The following is a 15,546-nucleotide window of genomic DNA, read 5'->3' as shown; positions in this document are numbered from 1 at the left end:
GCTTGGGTACCCCCACTGGTGTATTTGGTATTACGTTAGGCCATCCAGAAGGCATGTCATCTTTACTGCCAGACTGATGGTGTGGCAATGGGATCCCCATTAGGGGTTCTAATTACTAATTTCTACATAGACAAAACCTTTATTAGAGTTGACAAAGAAGAGGATCTTAAAACTTTAAGGGCTTTTGAAGAATGTTCTTTCCTCCACTTAATGTGTGAACACAGTCTATGAAAATCTGACAAACCCGGGTCTATGCCTTAACGAGTCCAGCGAGTGCCCAGACAGGTATAAAGGGTCTGTGGTGGATGCCTTCATCTGTTGCACCCTGACACACTGCTCCACGTGGAGATAAACCACAAGGGAGATCGAAAGGTCCACACAAATCCTCATCAATAACAATTTTGCAAATCGTATGGTCGAATGACAAACCCCAGATTCCATAAATAACTGGCACAAGGAAAGTATGATGGACACCAACAATGACCAAACGGGGTCCATAAAAATATATAATAATGATTTAAGAGGATGAAAAAGTCTCCCTAACTGTCGAAGGGGATAAAATTAGCCTCATAATTTATTGAAAAAATATGAAAATCAGCCAGCTGCTCCTTAAAAACAACCAGACACCCCAAGAAACGTCTCTTTAGAGGAGTGTTGTCGTCTATGAAATTACATGCCTGGTGGAAAGATGCCACCACCCATATATCGAGAAGACCACCTCCAAACTCTCTAAGCACCTCTCCTGCCACCTTCAAGAAGGGGCTATTTTTAACCATTATAGAGAAAATCACAACAGAAGACCAGAAAGAGCTGAGCTTATAAAGAACATAGAAATTTTAGAGATAGAGAGAAAAATTAATAACTTTTTAAATACCAGCATTGATCTTCACATAACAGTCGACAGGAACTGAATGAGAAACAATGGATGCTTGAACTAAAAGCCACCTGGTGGAACAACAGGCAGATAGACAGACCTGACTGGTCAGCCAAGATAGTCCTTTGTTTATCAGACTGTCGATCTTCCCACTGGCACAGGAACTAAGGCATTCTTAATAGAAAGGTAAGTTCATTTCAAGTAATAAAAGTATGAGATTATAGATGCAACATTTGTGGTTACAAGAGTAGGAAAAAAGAAGAAAAGCAATAAATAGTGGAATGAAGAAATCTGCAGGTTATTAAAAGAAAAAAAACTCTTTGATAGTGCAGTTGCAGAGCAAAACAGATGATCACTTATTATACAAGAGGACTAATAATTTACTCAAAGTTATGGAGAGTGATAACATGGAGCAAACAAAAAAGCTTACAGGACTCTGAGCATATACTTTGGGGAGATAAAGTATACTTTTGCAAAGTAAATACTGTGTAAAGATAAAGGCTGAAGATCAAATAGATCTTGCCCCCCCCAAAAAAAAAAAAAAAAGCCAAAGAACAGAACCTAGATCAAGAAAATACAGTCTTGTGCTGTTTGAGTGTAGATTTTGTAAAATTGTTGCTTATGAAGGATAGAAGAGATGTAGACTTGAAATACTAGATTGGAAGGGTCAATTTCATTTTAAGAATGATATGGAAGTATATAACTACTACAGTGGATGTACAGGCAATAATTAAAAAGAATAGGGAGGTGACAGAAACTCAAGTGATTACAAAGGAGACACTGGAAGAGGGATGAATATTTAAGCTTTTCAGGCAATAGAGGAACTAACTATTATAAAGGTATCCAATTATAAAGGCAACTAATAATAATTGTAATAGAATAAAATAACATCACTTAGTAGTACTGTATACATATCCAGGAAGGTTTATAGCAAAATTCTGATAAGAAACTGATAAAAGGATCATTGGTTCGAGCAAATATAAGTCTGAAACTAGTGCTTAATATCGTTATTAGTGGAGTAATGGAAGAAGTCGAGAGTAAAGACAAAGAGATGCAGGTGTAAAACTGCAAAGAGAGCCAGAGTGGATGAGTTACAGACAACTGAGGAAACTAAAAAGAAGGCAGAGAGACTGGTGAAAAAAGATTGAAATGTTTACAAGAGAGGAAAGTTGGAAGTGATAGTGAACAAAACAAACGTCAAGAGGTTAAAAGAAACAAGGATGATCTACCAACAAATATGAACACGAAAGGTAAAAAAAATTGAAGCAGTTGACCTGGACTGGTATATAAGAGAAAGTGTAATTGATGCTGGTAGGAAGACAGAAAATGAAGTACACAAAACGCAAACTAGGATAGTGTCAACCTATGCACAAGACAGGGAAAAGTAGTATATCTAAGGAAGCCATAGTTGATGTGAACAAAAGGACTGCTGTATCCACTCTTATTTTTCAGATATGAAGTGTGAATGTTGTAAACTAAAAAAAGAAAAAATGGTGGCTCATGTAATGAGCAAGACAAATGTCACTGTCCCACTCTACTTTAAGTATTGAATCAATGATGGGGAGGAAGGGGGGAGAGGGATAACATACCTGCGTTGGTATAAAGCTTGTGTTTGACTTGTTCCTTCTTCTTGAAGTCCTTTAGGGAGTTGTGTTGTACCTCCAGTCATCAAGACAAGGTAGATTTTCTTTGCCTGATGGAAAACCAAGTTGAGGTGAACAGCATTACATACTCACAAACATAATGAAAAGTAAATCTATAAAAAATATTTTACAATTCATTCATTAAAATAATTTCCCTCACAAATTGTGGCTGGTTTCTTTATCATGTATTCACTTCTAGCTATACAAGTTCATAATATCCCATCACATATAATGCGCATTATTCCCCTTTAAATTCACTGTAATTGGTTTTTAAGGATAACTTTGACAGTTGTGAACTTCTGGTAACCTGAAAGTTTATTTATATACTAATACTGCTCACTGGTAAAGTGTAAAAGAGCTCTTAAGGCTACATATATCGTGTTGCATTAATATTTTAGGATAATGTTGATCTTTGTTTCTCAAAAATCATAAGTGATTCCAAACCACAGCTGGTAACCTGTTGTAAATCTTTTACACAATAATATTGTAATCAGTCATTTACTGGAAAATTCTCAAGGTAAATATTGAAAAGTAGTACTCCAATAATTAGGAAGATTAACCATTCATATGGATGGGCAATTGTCTATTTATGTAGTTACTTTAGCACTCCGATAACTAGCTGCATGTGTAGGAATACATTCAAATGTATGGAGACTTTAACCTTTTCGCTTACCGATGTCGGATATAAACGTCTTCCAAATTTAAGTCCTTAAGGGGCCCGGCCGGCTAATGCCGTTTTTTAACGACAGGACTTTGACATTCATACCACTTAATAAGGTGACTTGGGACATCTCCAAACCGCATATGATTTTCGCCTCTGACCTTCGGTTTTGTGACGCCAGGGCAATTTATCCCGAAAATAACCATTTTTCAAATTCTATCTCCTCCCTTGATATTTAATATTAAGACCTGGGATTACTACCATATATAGACCTGATGTCGACCTCCAATCAAATGGAGAGTTTTTTTTTCTAAAAGTCATTTTTTTGCTAGATATGAATTTTTCAATATGGTAAAAAAATAAACCCTATAAATCACGAGAAAAAAATTTATAAAAAAAAGACGAAACAAAAATTGGAAAAAAGGGCTCTATTTGATTGTTCTATAATGTCTTTCTGAGTTATATACCAAATTCCAATGTTATAGCTTCAAAACTAAGTGAGGAGATAGATTCTGAAGGTCAATAAGTATAGTTTTGAGATGCGGGCGTTCAAAGTTTTCCTTCGTATTTCTATAAAGACAATGTTAATAAATAATGATTATTATGAATGTATATTTCTTTTTTGTGTATTAATAAACCAAAACTATTTTATTTATCATAATTTAATCATAAATGATGATCCCTTTGCTCATATATCGTAGCCTGGGGCACTGCTTGAGGCAAGATGGGGCACTCCTTCCTATGTAACCCCCCCTCTCCCCTTCACTAACTCGGCTTATTACAGCGAATTTTCTTCTGTATGTTAGCGAGATTTTTCCTTGTATTTTCCTCTTTGGCATGATGACATTCTTGCCGAAACAAAGATAAACAAACGTAAATGCAAGAGAATGTCAAAGGTGAAACTCGAAGGTGTACTCTCTTTTTACAAAGACAATTTAATAAATCATGATTATTATGAATTTCATATTCCATTTTGGGTATTAAAAAACCAAAACTATGTTATTTATCATAAATGAAGATCTCTTTGCTCAAAGATCGTAGCCTTGGGCACAGTGTGACGTGTGCTGTCAGGCAAGAAGGGGGCGTTACTTGGCAACCCTCCCCTCTCTCTTCACTAACTACGCGTATATTATGATATTCTGTAATAATACTTGAGTGATTTTTCTTCGTCTGTATGTTAGCGAGATGTTTTCCTTGTCTTTTCCTCATTGGCATGATGAACTTCTTGCCGAAACATACATAAACATATGTAAAAGCAAGCGAATGTCACGAGGTGAAACTCGAACGTGTAATCTACTTGACGTCTATGGTCCAACTGATTCATGATTGAACCAGATACTCGCTTCAGACGCTTCTGCGAGCCACGGAATCTCTACAGATGCCATTTCTCACAATTTCTTTGCCAATAATTATCAAAATTTACGATAACAGAAGAAATATTGCATTTTCTTGTACGGATGAATGTTTTAGGCTTATTGAGTTATGTTTACTAATTACCCTGTAACTACGAAAGTAAGAGGAATTTTGACGAAATATTTCGTATACGTATTCTCAATTGCCATATGAAGCTCCATGAATTTTTTCATGACTTTGCATTTTTCGCCCTATACCACCATATATAGGGGTTCCGGCCGGCCCCCTTAACATACTGATAACTTGTGCAAACATCAAAATAGAGAAAAAAAAAATATAGCACAAACCAGAGACAAGATGAGGATCATTTTCAGTAAGTGTTCTTGATATTTTTCATACTTATGTTAATGTATGTTTATTTGTTGTGGTGCTGAGAGAGGGAGAGAGAGAGAGAGAGAGAGAGAGAGAGAGAGAGAGAGAGAGAGAGAGAGAGAGAGAGAGAGAGAGAGAGCAGGAGATTGACTGGGCTGGGTGCCACTTAGTTTATAGAAAACTATGTAATTTATCTGGGTAGTATATTTTTATTGCAAATAGTTTTCTTGGTAATTATTTACTTTCATAAGGGAAAAGTGCCAAGTTTCTCATAACTCGTAATGTCCACACATTGTTCCACCTACATAAAGCTATTTTGGGGGCCTTTTTATGTATTGTATAGAGTAATCATTCAAATGCAATATTTTCAGAGATACACATCTTTGAACAAAAAATACGTACTACAGTATATGGCGTTATCCGCGCATATCACATGGATGACTGGCACTTTTCTTGAGGAAAACGTGACACTACTTTGTCATTAATTTTTAAAAATTCTTTTCCTATAGTTACAACTTTTTGGGTTTAAAAACTAGGTAATTTATCATGGATTTAAAACAATGACTTTTATCACAAAAATGTTTTGGGGGGAAGTGCAAAATTTTACATATATAGTGGTACCTTGGTTTTTGTACATAATCCGTTCCGGAACCTCCTACAATACGTATACGAAAGGTACAAAAACGGAATCAATAATTCCCATAAGGAATAATGCAAATAGTATTAAAAAATATATTTTACAGGGAATAAACCGTTTTCCATACAGAAAAGAATGAGAAATAAATACAAATTAATTAAATGAATAATGAACATTTAACATCACTCTTACCTTTATGGAAGATTTGCTAGCGTATGGAAGATGGAAAGGAGGAGAGAGGGAGGACGAGAGGTTACTGTTTGGAAGGGGAATCTCCCTCCAGAAGGACTTTAGATATCATGAACCTTTCTGGGGTTACTTCTCTAAGTTTTTTTACTGGCACTATCTGAAGTTACTTCCCCACTTCATTTTTTACTGGCACTATGGATGCCCGTACACTTCCTGAATCCTTCAAACCAGCCTCTACTGGCCTTGAAATCACTAAGAGCAGCACTTGTTGCTGGCATTTTCTTACTTAAATCAACATGCAGTATCCTCACTTTCTCACAAATGATTGCTTCAGACACATTATCCCCCACTAACTGTTTTTCATTGATCCACACCAACAACAGCTTTTCAACATCTTCCACTAGTTGCAATCTCTGTTTGGATAATGACACATCAGCTGCCTTGATTTCATCTTTTTTGCTAGGATAGAGCTAATCGTCGACACTGACTTACCATACATCCTAGCAAGATCAGCTACAAGTGTCCCACTTTCATACTTCGCTACAGGTTCTTTCTTGAATTCTATCATACTTCTGGTCTTTTTCACTGAAGGGGTGGCACTTGCACCTTTCTTGGGCCCCATGATGACTACTTTGCAATGAGTTTTATGGCAAAATATTGCACAAACACAATAAACACGTGCCGTGATGCGAACTACGAGCGTGGAGATGCCTGTTAGTTGAGAAACAAAGCCAGAAAACGGGATACTTCGTTTGGGTGCTTCATATGGGGCCTGGTCATGGGCTGGTGCATTACCGAGTTTACGAAAACTGAAGAAGCGTACGATAACCGAGACAAGATTTTGGACAAATAAGTCTATGAAAAACGAAATGTACGAAATGAGAGGCGTACAAAAACCGAGGTTCCACTGTATCTCATACTTTCTACTCATATTTCACCTACACATTATTTTGTGGGAATTTTTATCCCATTGTATAGAGCAATCATTCAGCTGCAAAATGAAACAAAAATGAAGTTTTTATGCTAAAACAAAGTTTAATGTATACTTATCTGGCAGGTATATATATAGCTATATTCTCTGTTCCACCTGGCAGAAATTTTCAAATCTCGCGGCAAACGCTAGTAACATATTAGTAGTTCAGGCAACCACCACCCTGTTACCGTGGCGCTAGCGCCAGGAACCGTTCCCACTTGGGCCAGATTTTCTCTGAACCCTGTCTCCTGAGGGGAGGAGGGTGGGCATTAAATTATATATACCTGCCAGGTAAGTATACATTAAACTTTGTTTTAACATAAAAACTTCATTTTAATGTATGACACTTACCTGGCAGGTATATATATAGCTGATTGACACATTTGGAGGTGGGTCAAAGACAGCAACATTATTAGAGTATAAATAATTAAAATGATCAATTTACTCAAGGTTCCTTACCTGCTAAGGTAGCTGACTTCATAGGTCCTGCCTCTAAGCCTGCTTAAACCTTAGGAGCTCTCAACAAGGAAGTGTCCTGTATGTTGAAGAAGCCAAGACTGGAACTGACAACTGGGCGTGACCAATGTGTTGACAGAACCCTACAGCCCTCTTATGCCACGGCATTTAAGCTAGTAATAGATCATTTACCTGAACTACACACACACCACACCAAGATAATACAAACAAGACTGATAAAAGTAAACAACACTTTTCTCAGACGACCAACAAACACAAACACCATCACCTGATAAAATTACTTAGCTTAAAAGAAGGTTATGGGGTGGTAACTCCTTTGCCCAATACTGTACCGGAGGACACGTATGGACCTAGCGTCTGACAATTATCAAAGGTTGTCTGAATATCCCTAAGATAATGAGACGCAAATATTGAATTAGTTCTCCAAAATGTAGATTCAATAATCTCTTTGAGGGCTAAATTCTTTTTAAAAGCCAATGAAGTCGCAACTGCCCTGACTTCATGAACCTTCACTTTCAAAATACCGAAGCTCTGTTCTTGACACAATATGTGAGCTTCTCTAATCAACTCTCTCATAAAGAAAGCTAGAGCGTTCGTTGTCATGGGTCTACTGGGGTCTTTGACTGAACACCAAAGAGCATCAGAATTCCCTCTGATCTCTCTTGTTCTCTCAATATAAAAACGTAATGCTCTCACTGGGCAGAGAACTCTTTCTTGCTCATGTCCCACTAAATCAGAAAGACCCAAGACATCAAAGGATCTTGGCCAAGGATTCGCAGGGTTCTCATTCTTGGCCAAAAAACCTTCCTGGACTGAACACACTGCGTTACCATGTCTCCATCCCACTTTCTTCGATATGGCCTGAAGCTCACTAGCTCTCTTAGCCGTTGCCAAGGCGACTAAAAAGATAGCTTTCTTAGATACATCTCTCAGAGAGGCTTTCTCTAAAGGCTCGAATTTACTAGAGGTTAGATGCCTCAAGACAACATCGAGATTCCAAGCAGGTGGCCTGCATTGGGGCTGTTTCTTGGTACCAAATGATCTAATCAGATCTCTAAGGTCCAAATTATTAGAGATATCCACATCTCTGTGTCTAAACACTGAGGTCAACATACTTTTATAACCTTTGATTGTAGACACTGACAATCCTAAATCCTTTCTCAAGTATAGGAGGAAGTCTGCGATTTGGGTCACAGAGGTACTGGATGAAGACACTTTCCTCTTCTTACACCACTTCCGGAAATTCTCCCACTTCGACTGATATACTGCGGATTGTGGAAGGTTCTTCTGGCTCTAGCACTGCACTGGCCACCTCTCTAGAATATCCCCTCACTCTGACAAGACTTTTGATAGTCTGAACGCAGTCAGACCCAGAGCGAGGGTATTCTTGTGAAATCTGTCGAAGTAGGGTTGTCTGAGTAAATCTACTCCTAGAGGAAGAGTTCTTGGTGTATCTACTGTCCATTCCAGTAACCTCTGTGAACCAACTTTGGCCCGGCCAAAACGGAGCTATTAAGGTCATCCTCGTTCCTTGGCTCTCCCTGAATTTCTTCATAACTTTCCCTAGTACTTTGAATGGAGGAAAAGCGTATACGTCTAGATTTGTCCAATCCATCAGGAAGGCGTCCACCGCCACTGCTTCCTGATCTGGAACCGGAGAGCAATAGGTTGGTAGTCTTTTTGTTTTGGCTGTCGCAAAAAGATCTACTACCGGACGGCCCCACAATTTCCACAGGCTCTGACATACCTCCAGGTGCAACGTCCACTCTGTCGGAAGAAGTTGTCCCCTTCTGCTCAACAGGTCCGCTCTGACATTCTTCTCCCCCTGGATGAACCTGGTGAGCAGAGAAACGTTTTCCTCTTCCGCCCAAATAGAATTTCCTTTGCCAGCATGTAGAGGGGAAAAGAATGAGTCCCTCCTTGTTTGCGGATGTATGCCAGAGCCGTGGTGTTGTCATAGTTGATCTGCACTGTCTTGTCGCATACCAACTCGCTGAAGTACTTCAAGGCCAAGAAAATTGCCATCAGTTCCTTCCTGTTTATGTGCCAACTTGCTTCTTCCTCGTTCCAAAGACCCGACACCTCTTGAGGGCCTAATGTCGCTCCCCAACCTGCGTCCGACGCGTCGGAAAACAAGATGAGGTCTGGGCTCTTCTGTTGGAGCGACATCCCTTCTGCTAACCTGCCTGGGGTTAGCCACCAATTTAATTCCTCCTTCACTTTGGCAGGAATTAGAAACTGGAAGGAATCCGGTTGCGATTTTCTTGGCCATGCTTCTTTCAGGAAAAACTGTAGAGGTCTCATGTGCAGTCTTCCTAGAGAAATGAACCTCTCTAGCAAAGAGAGTGTGCCCAGTAGACTCATCCACTCTCTTGCTGAGCATCGGTCTTTCTCTAGAAAGTCCTGCACCTTCCGAATGCATAGGGCTTGCCTTTCGGGGGACGGAAAAACCCGAAAAGTCGCTGAAAATATCCGAATCCCCAAATAAACTATCTGTTGCTTGGGATTCAGCTGAGACTTTCCTAGGTTTACCACAAGACCTAGTTCTTTTGCTAAATCCAACGTTTGTTTCAGGTCCTCCAGACATTGACTTCTCGATTGGGATCTTATCAACCAGTCGTCCAAGTAAAACGACACTCTGATCCCTCGTAAGTGCAACCATCTTGCTACATTGGACATCATCCTCGTGAACACTTGGGGGGCTGTGCAAAGGCCGAAGCACAGGGCCTTGAACTGAAAGACCCTGCTGAATCACGAACCTTAAATACTTCCTGCTTCCTGGATGAATCGGAATATGAAAGTATGCGTCTTGTAGGTCCAGGGTAACCATCCAGTCCCCTGGACGTACCGCTGCCTGTACTGAATTGTTCGTCTCCATAGTGAATTTGGTCTTTTCCACGAAAACATTTAGTTGACTTACGTCCAGAACTGGCCTCCAACCTCCCGAGGACTTCGCAACCAGGAACAACCGGTTGTAGAATCCCGGAGATTCGTGATCCAGAACAGGTTCTATGGCTCCTTTCTCTAGCATGGAAGAGACTTGATCCCACAGTGCCGTTTTCTTCACTAAATCGTTGTAATTTGCCCCTAGGGCTCTCGGAGATGTTGCGAGAGGAGGTCTCTTTAAGAAAGGAATTTTGTACCCTTCCCGAGCTACGTTGATGGCCCAGGGATCTGCCTTCATGTTTTGCCAAACTTCCCAAAATTCTTGAAGTCTGGCTCCTACTGCTGTCTGGAGGACTGAGTTCTCATTGTTTAGAGGTGGTCTTGGCTCCTCTTTTTGCGGGTACTCTCTTGCCTCTAAAGGCGGGTCGACGCAAAGAAAGTTCTGCCTTGAAAGGGCTGTTGCGAAGGCCTTGATTCCTTTGGAGTTTTCTTAACCACTTGGATGGTAAAAACTTCCTTACTGACGAAGAGAGAAGATCTTGAGTGGCCTTCTGAGAAAGAGCCAGCACTATATCCTTAATAACCTCTGAAGGGAACAGTTGGTTTGAAAGGGGAGAGAACATCAACTCCGATTTCTGAGAGTTGGAAACACCTTTTGAAGCGAAAGAGCACAAAAGCGACCTCTTCTTCAGTACTCCTGCTGTGAACAATGATGCCAGTTCATTCGCTCCATCTCTCAGAGCCTTGTCCATGCAGGACATAATGCTCTTAGCCACTTCCGTATCCTGAGAATTCTCGTCTTCTAAGGAGTTCGCCAATGCTCCCAAAGACCAATCTAGAAAATTGAAGACTTCGAAAGTCCTAAAAATTCCTTTAAAAAGATGGTCAAACTCGGACGAAGTCCACCAGACCTTGGCAGACTGCAACGCCTGTCTGCGCGAGCTGTCCACTATACTGGAGAAGTCCCCCTGGGAGGAGGCAGGTACTCCCAGGCCAAGACTTTCTCCAGTAGCGTACCATACTCCCGACTTCGATGCTAACTTGGCTGGGGGAAAAGCAAAAGAGGATTTCCCCGCTTCTTTCTTGTCCTTCAGCCAGTTATTCACTCGTTGAAGAGCCTTCTTAGCCGAAATCGACAGAGTCATCTTGAGGAATGAGGACTTCTTTGGAGTCTTAGTCTTGGAAAACTGAGACAGGGGAGATAAAGGCGCCGTAGGTTGGAATTCCCCTTCAAAAATAGAAAGAAGACGTGAAGTGAGGATCTTGTAATCCGAAGACGGTTCTACATTGTTGAGGAGAAGAATTGGACATTCTTCTCCTCAACAAAGTCCAATTCTTCTTCTGCTGAAGAAATGTCTTGCAGATCACTATCGTTCTGACGCTTTGCTGACGGATTAACGTCCTGCCGCCTGCGTCCTGCAACCAACGAAGTATCGGCGTCCTGCAACCAACGAAGTATCGATGTCCTGCCGTCTGCGTCCTGCGTCCATCGTAGACACATCTGCTTCCTGCCGCCTGCGTCCTGCGTCCACAAGCAGTTCCGCGTCCTGTTTCTTCAGAAACCATCTTCTTCTTCCTGCGTCCTGAAACACTACGCGATCGCCCGTCCTCGTAGAGCCAGTGCGTCCTAAATCCTCGGCGAGTGAATACTTGTCTTCCGTCTTCTTGGAAGACTTAACGGGAAGGAAATCGTCCTTACGCCTCGAAGGTCCTTGCAAAGGCGCATCCCATGAACTAACGAGAACTGCAAGCTTAGACTGCATTTCCCTTAAGAAATCCTTAGTACTATCTTCCTGACGGACAGCCGTAGAAGGAGGAGGATGACGAGAAGGACTAAGACGTAAAGGAGAGCGATCTTGAACTCTACCCGAAGGAGAGAGAAGAGGAGAAGACAAGCAAGAGGACGGGGGAGAGTCTCTTGACGAAATCCAGGAACGTAACGGCCGTACCGAGTCCTCTTTCGAACGAACGATCTTTTTCCTCCTTCTTGATTCGAAACCGCGTCCCCGTCGTCCGAGGAGGACATAACCTCCGGGCTACTCCAAGCCTCACGATCTTGAGAACGTCTATCCTGAGTGGTCGATGTCCTTAAAGTCCTCTTGAGGGGGCGAGACACTACCGAATACCGATGTTCCCGCTCTGATGTCGAACCATCCGAGGACGCACACTTCCCAGTTACGCCTTTTCTGTGGCGAACTGCAACAGCCTGGGATCTTACAACAGGACTGTTCGAAGGGACGCCTGACCGTGACAAAACCTCTCTCGCCTCCCTTCGACTGTCGACCTGCCTCTCCCTTGGGTCTGGGAGCTTGACAGAGGTCTAGGTCTAGGAGCACGAGAGAGACGATCAGACGTCCCCTCCACTACACTTTCACTCACATCAAAAGCACTGACTTTATCTGTAAGGCGCTGTATTTGGTCACCCATGGACGCAAGGGCAGCGAACACTTTAACAATCTGTGTATCGTTCGCCTCCTCCGATACAGCAGCGGGCGCAGGAGATACCTGGGGAGAAGGTACTACCAACTCTACATTAGAAGGAGCTGGAGAGGAAACACATTCACTCCTTTTACTAGAAGTATTCGACCTCTCACTACGAGAAACAGATCTCCTCACTCGATCTTTCTCTAACCTTTCAACATATTTCATAAATATCTTCCACTCCTTCTCTGACAAATTCTCACACTCAACACACCTACTCTCCCAAGTACACACATTCTCTCTACACTTCTTGCAAATAGTATGAGGGTCGACCGAAGCCTTCGGCAACCTTACCTTACACCCCTCTTTCACACAAACTCTAAACATACTACCAGTGTCAGACATATTTAAAGAACAATCCAAAGCGAATGCCAAGCTAACGTTTCCAAGTACGATACCAAAAATCCATGAAAAGTCAGCAACGAGAATGAAAATCCTAGCAGGGAACCACCAACAATGTTGCCGGGTTCGGCTGGCAGAGAAATCTGGCCCAAGTGGGAACGGTTCCTGGTGCTAGCGCCACGGTAACGGGGTGGTGGTTGCCTGAACTACTAATAGGTTACTAGCGTTTGCCGCGAGATTTGAAAATTTCTGCCAGGTGGAACAGAGAATATAGCTATATATATACCTGCCAGGTAAGTGTCATATATTAAACTGAGCAATATATGTAGTACCTTGAAAACTGTCATATTGACATGTCTTTGAACAAAAACATGTACAGTATAAAAATTTTTTGCACATATTGTGCGGTTGACTAGTACTCTTCTTACAGAAAATGCGACACTACTTTGTCATTCATTTGTTTGTATTTTCATTGTTATAATTATAACTTTTTGTATTGCAATGACTGGGTAATTTACCTGGGTGTGCTATGGCTAAAAACAAAGACTTTACAGCAATTAGTTTTTATGGTAAAGCTATGAATCACACACACAGCTTGAGCACCAAAAATAATACTATCACATCAATATATAAGTTTAGTCTTTTACCTCCCCAGGCAAATCATAAAAAAATTAAACAAATATACAGAATTTTTTCTTACCTTAGTAGAATTTGGATAATCCACAACAAGGCCACCAGTAAAACCCGCTCGCATAGCCTGGGATACAATCAACTCAACCTGGGCATCATTCTCTGGGTAAAACTGAAATACTGCCCGACTTCCCCTACTCTGCAAAGAACATAATTATATACTGTAGAACATGAAATAACAAATCTTAAGTATTTCTTAGCACATAATAAATCTGGCTTAAATATTTCAGCACAATTCCCAAGTTTGAAACAATCTGTCTCCTTTTCAATACATCCATGAATTAGTAGATCACAGATCAATATAGATCAATAAAGAACTTTTGACACCATTCTTAGACATACTGCCAAAACAACTGATGGTAAATAACATCAAATTAAAGAAAATTGCCAGTAATGCAGGTAAACTGTCACCAGTGGAAGGATTCCACTACACAAACTGGCAGTAAGCCATTCTTATACATGTAACAGCTTTATAAAAAATTACATGTGTAAAATACAAAATATTAAAGAATCCTTTAATGTTGTCTACCCATGGATTACAGCTTACCTTGCTCTGGCAGAAAACTATGGAGGATGCCTTTCACACATGGCCTTTCTTCCTAATTCTACCTACATAGCATGATGGTTTCATGCATTCAAGTAATACATTTAGAAAGACGAGAAGAATCCCTTGTGAAGATTTACCTTTATTTGTGGAACATTTCAACTGGCTTATAACTTTTAATACAAGAGAGAAAACATAAACCATGCAGACTAAAAACACTCAAGCACAATCTGTTTTGTTTCTGCAATCTCAATAATGCACCTGGTAAAAATGAAATCCATCAAGTTGAGGTACCAGTACTGAACTTTCAGCTGCAAACTCCTTGGTGTCTCATCGGAGTTTTTAAAAGTTAGAAGAAATGTTTTGTGGCGACTGGAGTTTACTCTGGGTTCCAAAGGCTATTATTTCATGTAAAATGCACTTAAAACAGTATCCTTTCAATAGACCTTCTTTTCTGAGCCATGGTAAATAGTCAAGGAGGATGGTCAGATGCCCACGTTACAAAAGTTGGAAGGTGCATGATAGGTGATACATTCAGGTTGATTTAATTCTTTCAGCAAAGAGGACCTGGAGGCAGAGGTTGGGTTATCACTAGCTCCCTAGATAACTGGTTAACTTTCACAGTAATGACTGATGTTTGCACTGACGACAGTAATTTCTCTTCAGTGGCTATCAAGTTCAAGGTGGGACAGCAACAAAATTATCAATGACCACTGACATGGCTGAAGATAAATACCTAAGAAGATTAGAGCTCTTGTAAAGGGTTAGACTTGGAACATAATTGAAAGACCTGAAGAGGTAAAGCAATTATCCTATAGAATGAATAGTTCAGCAGTTGATTGATGTGGAGTTCCCATTCCTTTACAAACAAGACCCCTGACATGTCTATTTCAGATGCAATTGCTCCCCAACCTTCACTTAACGTGTCTGAATCCAATATGAGGTCTTGGTTCTTCAACTGGAGGGAGACATCTTGTAAAAGATGAGGTCAATGCTTCACCATCTCAGCGACTTCTAAATCTCTGGACACCAGAATTTGCATTGAGTCTGGTTAATTTTTTCTGTTCACTAATTTTTGGGAAAGAGTTGGATTGGCCTCCTCTTCAATCCACCCGCTTCTCAAAGGATGCCATATGCTCCAGCAGAGACTGCCACTTTTTGGCTCCAGAGTGAGAAAAGGACAGAAATTCTTCTAGAAATGATGAAAAATGATCCCATACTTTTCCATCAGAAAATCCAAGAAATTCTTATTACCCAGGTAAATAATCTTCTGAGTTTGGAATATTTAATAATATTCCCATGAGACTTGCTGATATTAGACGAATGTCTTTTAAACTTGTTTTCTCTCAACTGGATACTGGAATCAGCCAGTTGTCTAAATAGACGAGCATCCTGATGCCCAACAGGTGAGCCCACGTACCCAA

The 15,546-nt window shown here is 40.7% G+C and overlaps 1 protein-coding gene across 1 annotated transcript in view; it reads right to left on the bottom strand.

The window, feature by feature from the left end:
• Positions 1–15,546, bottom strand: part of LOC135213650 (probable 18S rRNA (guanine-N(7))-methyltransferase) — a 52,150-nt gene that overhangs the window by 1,087 nt on the left and 35,517 nt on the right. The window contains 2 exon segments of the mRNA XM_064247691.1: positions 2,464–2,567; positions 13,589–13,717. Coding sequence (XP_064103761.1) covers positions 2,464–2,567; positions 13,589–13,717 — 233 coding nt within the window.

The sequence above is a fragment of the Macrobrachium nipponense genome, chromosome 43 (genome assembly GCF_015104395.2).
Source record: "Macrobrachium nipponense isolate FS-2020 chromosome 43, ASM1510439v2, whole genome shotgun sequence".
Taxonomy (NCBI): Eukaryota; Metazoa; Arthropoda; class Malacostraca; order Decapoda; family Palaemonidae; genus Macrobrachium; species Macrobrachium nipponense.
This window is presented reverse-complemented; position numbering and strand designations above follow the sequence as displayed.